At 28.3% G+C, this 10,023-nt stretch overlaps 1 protein-coding gene across 2 annotated transcripts; it reads right to left on the bottom strand.

The window, feature by feature from the left end:
- Nucleotides 1-3,785: 3,785 nt before the first annotated feature.
- LOC111688931 (xaa-Pro aminopeptidase 3) lies at nucleotides 3,786-8,740 on the bottom strand. 2 transcript variants are annotated; one of them, XM_046946882.1, is made up of 5 exons: nucleotides 8,605-8,740; nucleotides 8,239-8,545; nucleotides 7,360-8,176; nucleotides 4,190-4,320; nucleotides 3,786-4,114 (listed from the first exon to the last, which is right to left on the bottom strand). In XM_046946882.1, the coding sequence occupies exons 2-5, from the start codon at nucleotides 8,305-8,307 to the stop codon at nucleotides 3,824-3,826; spliced, it is 1,308 nt and encodes a 435-aa protein (XP_046802838.1). In that variant the 5' UTR covers nucleotides 8,308-8,545; nucleotides 8,605-8,740; the 3' UTR covers nucleotides 3,786-3,823. The 2 variants fall into 2 exon arrangements, with proteins under 2 accessions (XP_046802838.1, XP_023307200.2); XM_023451432.2 differs by having other exon boundaries at nucleotides 8,239-8,501; nucleotides 8,572-8,721.
- Between the last annotated feature and the right edge of the window lie 1,283 nt (nucleotides 8,741-10,023).

Here is a 10,023-nt window from a genome sequence, read left to right as displayed (position 1 = left end):
AAATATTTAAGAAATACTGTATAATTTTAAACAAAATAACTAAAAAGGGACTTTTTTGTAACCTAACTAGAAATATTTTGGGAATCATTATAATACATAACAAAGATTTTTGGAAGCTGGGTTAAAATATTTATTTTAACATGAAGAATCGTGTTCCCATACGATGTTTTCTTTAAAACTGTCCAGCTCACGAATGGACAACACTTAACCGAAAATATTTTGGGTAACATCATATTACATAAGAGCGAATATTATGAGGGGGGTAACTCAAGCACCATTTTTTGTGAGTCGGTCTAATGTACATATATTACTTTTTTTGTTAAATCAATTATTTTTTCTACTATTTTAATTTAAATTATTTCAATAAAAACTATAAAATTTCATTTTATTTAGATTTATTTTTATAGATTATATTTTGGTAAGTATACAAATAGAAGAATAGAAAACTCATCTTCTGGAAGACGAGAATACTCATCTTCTAGAAGACGAGAATACTCATCTTCTAGAAGAAGAGATAATTCATCTTCTAGAAGATAAGATAGGAACACTTCTAGATGATACTTCAAGAAGTGACTTCCTAGTTACATCTAGAAGAGTCTTTGGCAATACCTTACTTCCAAGAGTCATCTAGAAGTTTCTTCTGCGGGTCTTCCAGAAGTATCTTTCATGTTACTCTTAGACGTTCCCCAGCTCGGCATCAGTTCTTCCCGACTGGTGACAAGAATTCTTATACTTCCGCAACATCGCTGGCGAGCTTTTAGCACGTTTGGAAGTATTTCATTTTCGTTGCTCTTTAATGATGATTCAAATTCCCTTTTATATTCCTTTAGGTTTTGTTTATTTATTCGTACCCCATCTTGTATTTCTCCCAGCACTAGATCTAGATATCCTCGCAAATAAATCTAACAAAATTACTTGATTCTAGAACTCCGATCGAATATTGGTCTACACCAGAGCATTTTTTTGTACAATAATATATTTTATCGCAAACACCATTGCATCTTATTCCCGTCTCTCCCCTAATTACTGACTTGCACGTACTGCAATCAGTCATTTTTGGGTTATTTTTAAGATTATTTATCAATAAATTTTTATTTTAGAAAAACTTTATGTTCACTAATAGGATTAATGTTTTTAAGTGTTTTAATAGTCTTTTTTCTATTTTTTACTCTGTTTATTATTTGTTTTTAATTATTTTATATAGAGCTGTTGATTTTTGCTTGTTATCGCTTTCTCTCTTTCTCTTCTCTTTACTTTCTCTTTTCTTCACTTAATTTATTTCTCCGAGGAGAGTCCACCATTCCGCTAAAAGAAAATAAACGTTCTACTGGAGCAGAAGAAGGCAAAGGCGTGTTAAATTTCAAAAACTTTTGCCTTATTTATGGATATTTGTTGAGGCTAAAAATATCGGTCTCCGAGCTTAAAAGGAAAGCACGTATTTCATTTTGTATACCATCTTTTTGAACAAAGGTTAAAGGCCCTAATATTAAAGATATTAATAAATATTAATCAATTAAAAAAATAGTGCAAAGAAAATTATTGAAGCCTTTTGTTAGTGACTGTTCAAATATTTAACTATTTGAGTGTAGTGCTTTTTTCTACACTACCACTCAATTGAGTTATAGTTAAAAAAATAAAATTATCACTAAAAAATATTAGTGCTAAAAATATAAGCTTCACTACCACTAAGCTGATGAAAATTAGTGAACAAATATATTTTTTGAAATAATATTTAGTGCTAGTGAAATATTGCTTTAACTAAAAAAATAGTGCACTACCCCCATCTCTGGTAAAAAGCAAAGTATTATTTATTATTATGGTTATGACAAAACAGTAGAAACTTTTGAATTTAAAAACTCTTACTAAAAAAATATGCAAAATAACTGTGTAAAAAGCATCGTTGATTACTGTTATTTCAAGGTATTCTTCATTTAAATAAATTTGTGTTTTTCTAATTTTTCTGCAAAATTAATTTTTTACGCCATTAATTAAAATATCTAGATTTCCGATTAATAAATTAAAATAAGAAACGATTTTAAGACTTCTTTTAATATTATACCTAATATTTTTTGATCTATGATTAATATTTAATGAATAAATCACCGTTTAAATATGCAGCAATATCACAAGATTTTTTTGTACGACTATGCAATAAATATAAAACTTTTAAAATTTTCCATCAATTTACTACTAGAAATATTTGTTCTGTTTGTAATTTCTTTCAGCAGACGCAAAATATTTCAAAACAATCAAAATATATTTTTCTGTTTTAGCAGCACAAAACACACAAAACAGCCGAACACTATTGCCATTTAAAATTGTGCAATAAATTGTGTTGGTTCTACTACTGCCAGTAGCAAAATGAGCAACTGTCAGTTGCAATTTATTGTATTTTTTACAATATGGCGTCACCGTATTTTTTGTGTGATTTACTGTGCTTTTTTACTTTGTTTGTTTTTATAATATCCGGAAATTAACCCAATGTTTTCACGTTTCTCTTTGGTATGTTGTATTATATTTGTTATTCTAGGACCTGTGAGAGAAAGAGAAAGAAATATCAACCATCTCTTTCTCTCACACACGAAATGAAAAGTTTTTCAACAAAAGTTTCCCAGTGTGAACCAGGTCTAGAATGTTGAAAAATTTTCAGTTATTGTGTTTGTTGTCTATTTTTGTACGATCACACAAGTAATATGATCTGTCAAAATTTTGTATAGGAGAGTACGTGTATTTTTATGTGAAACAGCTGTTTTCATCTGACTTTTTAATTGTTTTATACCATAGTAGAAAAAATAAAGGTATAACCGTTCTCTCTTTCAGTAGCCATATTAAACTTCTGACGTTTAAGCGATTTATTATTTTGTATGCTACCGTATTTACTTTATAAATCCTAGTTTTTTGTATACTTTTTATTTTTTCAATTTAAAAATATAAAATGGAAAATATTTTTCACACTAAATTAAAATATTAATCAACATAAAATTCTAATAGCAAAGAAAATAATAAAAAAGTTAAAAGGTCCTTGCGGACGGACCTCGCTGGTTTCAAGTTTGCTTGTAAGTAGTGCGGGTCATTCTCCCTAAAAACATAATTTCATTACTTCATCTTGTGTCCAATTACAGAAGTTTCTTTTGAGTGATGTGCTCTGCTGATATTTTGTTTTAGAGTCAAGATGTGTGGTAAGATTGATCACAGTTCTCACATTTCTCGGATGAACATATCTTGCGCTGTCAAACATGTCCAAGTAAGAAAATTATATGAATCTTCGAACGGCAGTAACGTTCTAGAGAAGATGTCTTCCTTTGTCATTTGTTTGAAAATTCAACGTTAACAACTGCAAGAGGTGTTATTTTAGGGTTTAACGCCAATAAATCATGGTATTAAGATAAAATTCAACAAGAACCGTTTGTGGGCTGGACCGTCTTTATAAAAATATCGTTAGTGCACACAATTTTAAATAATTAATTTAAATGTTATACACATTTTTTCTAATTTCCTAAATATGATTTCCCCTACTATATGTGTGGCAACGTTTTTCTTTAATTGTTTACAAAAAATACATTGCGAGAGAACGGAGTTACCTTGTTTTCTTTATACCATGTTTTATACCAACCGTGTAAACACAAAAAATATAAATCATGCGACTTTTATTCTGTTTTTTGGAAGGATTTAGATTTGTATGAGAGTTATTGATGATGAACTTCATCGTGAAATTAATTAGTACAAAAATCGGTATTAATAAGTTTAGTGATACTGCTAATTCTTTAGACAATATGGACAATATGTTTATTTACAAAGTTAAGCTTTATTTGCGAAAATATGATTATGACTTTAATTTATGTAGGTTTTCCAGTTCTGTCCTTTCTTTAATGCATGTTGACGTTAAAATTTCTACTTTGTTGTCATCTGTTATTAATATATCATCCTCAATTCGAATTCCAATTCCACGGAATTCTACAGGAACATCATCACGGTCTGAAGAAATATAGATACCAGGTTCCACAGTACAAACCATTCCAGGCATTAATCTTAATGAGCGCGGTATTAACGGTGTATCATGAACATCCATGCCTAAGTAATGAGAAACATGATGCGGACAAAATTTGTAACCAGCCTGAAATAATAACCAATGCATTATGGAATGAATTACTTTATTTTGAAAATTATTGAATATTATTATTTTACTAACCCTTGTAAGACCAACAATATCATTTATATCATTAGGCACCAATCCAATCTCTTGTAAGTACTTTCCAAGTTTTAAACACATTGTATCAAAAAGTTGATCTAAAGTTTCGCCTCCTTCTCGTAAGAGAATATCTAAATAAATATTCAAATAATTTATTAATTATGAAGTACTATATACATATGAGCAATTATCAAAGTTTTTAATAACTTTGATAAGAATAAAATATCATATAAATTTTGTATAGGATTACAGGACAAGAAAACTCTAGGTCTTCATTTCTAAACGTAATCGGCTTTAGAAGTCTACAAGATTAAAAAAAAAACTGTTACACCTTTTTTTTTGTCTATAGCTTTAAAACAGCGTTGCGCGTTCATATTGTTCGGATTACGAAGATTTTCGGCAATTCACACGTACATAACCCGATCGTAAATAAAACTTATTGCAAGAGCGTAAAAATTACAAAAATTATCTTTATATAATATAAAAGAGAACATAAAAGTAGGTTGATGTCGCTTTGTTTCAGAAATCGTAAACAAAACGTGTAAAAACAACAACATCACTTGCAAACATAAGAGCAAATTGCAAAAACTCATACACTCCAAAAACTTTTTAGGAATGCATAATAATAAAAATACATACAAACGATATTTTTGTACTTTTTTTAAACATTTTATATTAAAAAATCTAATCTTTGTGGAGAAATAACAATTTTTCTTTTCTTTGAATATGTTTTATCTGTAAAATTTACCATTTCACTTGTTATAAAACTTGATCATAACAAGCGTAATTAGGAAATATTTTTCCTAATTACGCTTTTTTAGTATTTTCTCACCACTACAATAACAGTTTCTCTTTCTGCGTTTGGCTGCTTTAAACCCGTGGTGGCCAAAAAGACAATATTTGAAACGCTTATGTTGTAGTGCAAAATATAAAAGAGAACATAAATGATAATATGTGTGTTTTGCACTGAAAAAAATTTTATGTTTGTACATATTTGTGTTATTCATATTATTAGTATTATAAATGAATAACGAGAGGAATGTATGTATTGATGCACATTTTGATGTAAAAATGTGTTGATGTATGTTTGTATGTATGTATGTACATATGTATGTATGTATGTATGTATGTATGTATGTATGTATGTATGTATGTATGTATGTATGTATGTATGTATGTATGTATATACAGTGTCTCTCATAACTATTCGAATTTAGGTATAATATGAAAAGAAACGAAATTTAATAACATATTTTGTATGCAAAATTAATAAATTAATTTGTTAAATTCACTAGACAGTCCTTAGCTTTGATATCACGCTTTTTAAAACTTTAAAAATTCACATATATTTAAATTAATTTAGCTTTATTTATTGTGAAAAAATGGACGTTTATGTTTAAATTTAATGGCCCGAAATGATTTTTAAGAGTGTAAAAGATTATAAATATGTATATAGTCGTCTAATTTAAATAATTTCTGTACTGCAAAAAAATTGGAACACTTCTCTTAAATATATGAAACTATTCCTGTTTAGACAATTTTCATAGACATTCCAACACAATAGTTTAGCCGCCAAGTAATTATTGTAATTGAAATATAATCTAAAGATTGATTAAATTTTATCAAATAGTTATTCCAATAAATTTTAAAAATAAAATTTGTTAATGAATTAGGAAAATCAAAAAAGTTTAACTAAAGGTGCGTTAGAAAAATATACTCTAGGTCCTGGACTCCAATATTTTTAAAATTTAGACGGGCTGTATTATTTTTTACTTCAAAATTTAATTAATTTTTGAATACAAAGCAAAAAAAAGTATTCAAAAGAACAAAAAAAACGGGTTATTCGATATTCGAAAAATCGACATTTAGAAAAAACTGACAATGGTGAAGCAGAAGAAATCGGCTGAAAACCCGAGTCGATCACCCTAAATTATACACAGTATGGTATACATTAGGGAATCCTGGGATTTGCAAAATAAATCCCGGGAAATCCCGAAACCCGGGATTTTTTTTAATAAATTCCGGGATTTGCTTCAAAAAATGTTTTTATTTTATCTTTTGAAAAATAATTTTCACAAATTTGCCAATTACGATCTTATTTTATTTCTGATTTATTATTTTTTACAGTAGTATGATTCCATACATATATCCCATATAACTTGATTTATTCATTTCGATTTTAACACATCGAAATGTTGGTCATAGACCCAAAAAGAATATACATAAGTATAAGTTGGTAATTTGGACAATAATTGACACCGCTAATAGGAGCATCTCCAAAACATTTTAGTATCAATATTTTCATGGGTATTTCCTTTTGACACAGTCGAATACAAAAATTATTTTTTAATACAAAATTTTGCATTTCAAACTTTCTACAAATCTGAGTAATACCGATAAAGGTAAATTAGCTTGTTCTGGATGTACATAAAATTATCAATAAATACTACAAATATGTTATGTTCCAAAACTAAAATGTATTTATGTAAAATTCCAAATATTTAAATTAAGCTCTGTTATATTTATTAGTTTGTATGGTACAGTAAAAAGTTTCATTTAGGAAGTATGTAGTTAAAAAGTTTCAAAAACTATGAAATTCTGAATATTTTTGATTTAAATATTATAATTAATTGGATAGTTTTTTTTAATACATCTTATGTCTGATAAATTTCAACAAACTTACATCATTTTCTTTACAAACATGATAATTTGAAGATTTTCATATATAAAATGTAATCTCAAAAAAAATCGTTTTTGCGGTTTTATATATCAACCAACGATATAAATAGTGAACGATATAACAACGATATAAAATTGATAAACACAATAGATTGGGATCATAAATGTATGTAAAATATCCTCTTAGAATTCAGATATTAAATCTTTTTTCCTTAAATTTTACCTATTCGTGATTTTTATCTACTGAAATGCCTATAAGGATATTGTGATTCAGTTTGAATACATTGTAGATGGACTTTTACGTAGCCAACCTATTATCCTGATTATAGCACGGTATCATTATGATTATATTAAGAGGAGGTTTTATTAATGGCATTATACACCATGCTTAAGGAATAAGATTTTAAATTCAAATTCGTGATAGTTTAAAAAAATCATATAAAAAACAAAAATGTTTTTCTTATTCACATATAATTCAATATTAACTTTACCAATTAATTCCTTTTGAAGCAGCAATACAACATCATATAAAGTTTTCTGTGCATTTGTGAATTTCCCATTTATTGGCCATGTCCTCGTGATATCACTTGAATATCCTCCATATTCGCAGCCAGCATCCATCAATACTAAATCGCCACTTTTACATAGTTGTGTATTATTTATGTAGTGTATTACAGTCGCATTTTTCCCACTAGCTACAACAGGCGGGTAAGCTAGGTGACTGGCATTACGCATACGACATTTATAATCGGTCATTGCATAAATATGATGCTCAGAATGACCAGGTTTACTTTCTGCCATCACCTCGTTTATAGCTGTTGATGCAATTTGACATGTTCTCCTCATTAAATTTTGTTCAGCAACAGACTTAAATAATCTCATTCCTTGAATAATCGTTGTTGGAGACTGCAATGGTTTACTGTCGTTTATACTATGTATTACTTTCATTATGGATTCATTGACGTTAGATAAATCTGAACATTTCGAATCGAACCATATTAATGGCTTTTCAAACTGAATTCTTCTTCCTAACTCGATCTCAAAAGTCTCTACCGGGAAAGCTTGATCTACTCCAAACAGATCAATTGCTAGATCAACGCCAGTTCGTGCACCTTCCCACAATTCAGCATGTTTATCTTTTGCTCTCATAAATAAGGAGCTTTTTATTTTACTATTTTCATCTATAGACATAACTAAAATTGTATCAGGTTCTTGGCAACCGGTTAAATAAAAAAAATCCGAATTCTGTCGAAATATATATGGTATTTTATCACTCATATACTTTTTGGTAGATGATGGAATAACTACCTAATGATTATAAATTTCAGATTTAATATATGTAATAAATAAAAAAACAAAAATCGATTTACCAAATGATTACGTTTATTTAAATCATTTTTTTGCAAATGATCTCTGGCATATTTTTGAATACCAAGCATTAATCGCGTTCTTCGTTGTTGGAATTCATTTAGACACACTCCCGCTACCAATTCTCCATCATTTATCAAATGCGGATGTGTAGCTGATACAGGTTGTCCAAATACTTGATGGTTTAGCGCATTTGGAGTATAATTAGAACGTGATGCCGACAAACCATTAGAGGCAGATGAAAATGATGCTAATTTTTTAAAGCCTGATCGTTGTGTAAGCAATGTTTGCAGTTAATTCCAAAGAGACCTATGAAAAGCAATGTTAATAATTACCTAATTGTATTTGAATTAGTTTTGTCAAATTACACTTTCTTAAACTTTGAAAGGACCACATAACTCTATATTATATGAATAAAAAATTAAACTATTATTTTTAAAAAATGTTAAAAAATAACTCAGCTGGCATAGCAGCGTTGCCAATACAACTAGAAACAATTGTTTCTTGAAGGGAAGGGCAACATTAACTCTTCCCTATGTCTATATTAGACAAATATTTCTCATGATACTTGACAAAACGTCGGCAACAAAATTGTCAGTTTTTTGTTTATTGTAATGCATAGGGGTAACAAAATGCTGATTTTATCACGACAACCCACAGATAATTTTTTTGAAATAATGCTATTTTTAATAAAAACGATTAAAATTAAATGCATATTTTGTAAAAATCCACTAATTTCACTAAAACTTACGTTAAAAATCAATTTTAATTGCACAAAAACAAAATTTTACACAAATTTTACAATAAAATGGCGTTTATTATCAAGACAACGTTGTCTAAAAAATTAGACAAGACTGTCATAACGACATTATAACGCTATTAAATGCCGTCTGCACTTTCTAATTTGTTATCATGATTACTTTTCGACGTTTAGCATAATATATATTTTTCTAAAATAGACACGAGGTTCCGGAACACTTAATATCCCTACAAGAAATGTATGACCGAAACTAACACATACAAAATGATTCTACTAATACTCTTGCAAAAATTTTTTTTATAAAATTGCTAAAAAAATAGTTAATGGATAATTCCATCAATAATGACAGTCAAATGACCGGTAAAATGACTGTTGATGTACCCAATATGTGGTAAAGGGTTTCATTTGCATATGAAAGGGTGAAACAACTACTTTTGACTGTTACTGTGTTTCAGACTAATATATTTTTCGACGTTATAAATTAATTATTTCTGTAAAAGCCAAAGATCAAGAAGCGAAAAATTACAAAGACTACCTATAAATTATTAAAAATAAAAAGAATTAATATAAACAGAATTTAAAAATACTGCAGGAAGTGGAGCTGAAGATAAACACTTCGGAGTTTAATCAATCTATGGTAACATAATTACTTACTTTTAATTTTTATATTTCGATATTTATATGTATTTCTTACAGACAACTTATTTCCACAAATTAAAAGGAGCATCAGCGGATTTAAGATCTTGCGAGGTATGTAAAATGGTGAAATGATTGTGAATTTATGTACATGTTTAATCTATTAATAAAATTAACAAATATATATCTTAAAATATTCATAAATTGTGTTTCATTATAAATTGGTATAGCCGTCACATTTGACGGATATATTTATCAAATATGATTAGTCAAAAATGACCGATAATTACATAATATTTAATTTGTTAACTGTGATAGATATATCCATCAAGCATGATCAGTCAATCCAGACTAATATCTATGTCATCCATGGTTAGTAAACAACAAAAAA

The sequence above is a fragment of the Lucilia cuprina genome, chromosome 3 (genome assembly GCF_022045245.1).
Source record: "Lucilia cuprina isolate Lc7/37 chromosome 3, ASM2204524v1, whole genome shotgun sequence".
Classification (NCBI taxonomy): Eukaryota; Metazoa; Arthropoda; class Insecta; order Diptera; family Calliphoridae; genus Lucilia; species Lucilia cuprina.
Note: the sequence above shows the minus strand (reverse complement) of the source record. Positions and strands in the feature narration are given on the sequence as shown.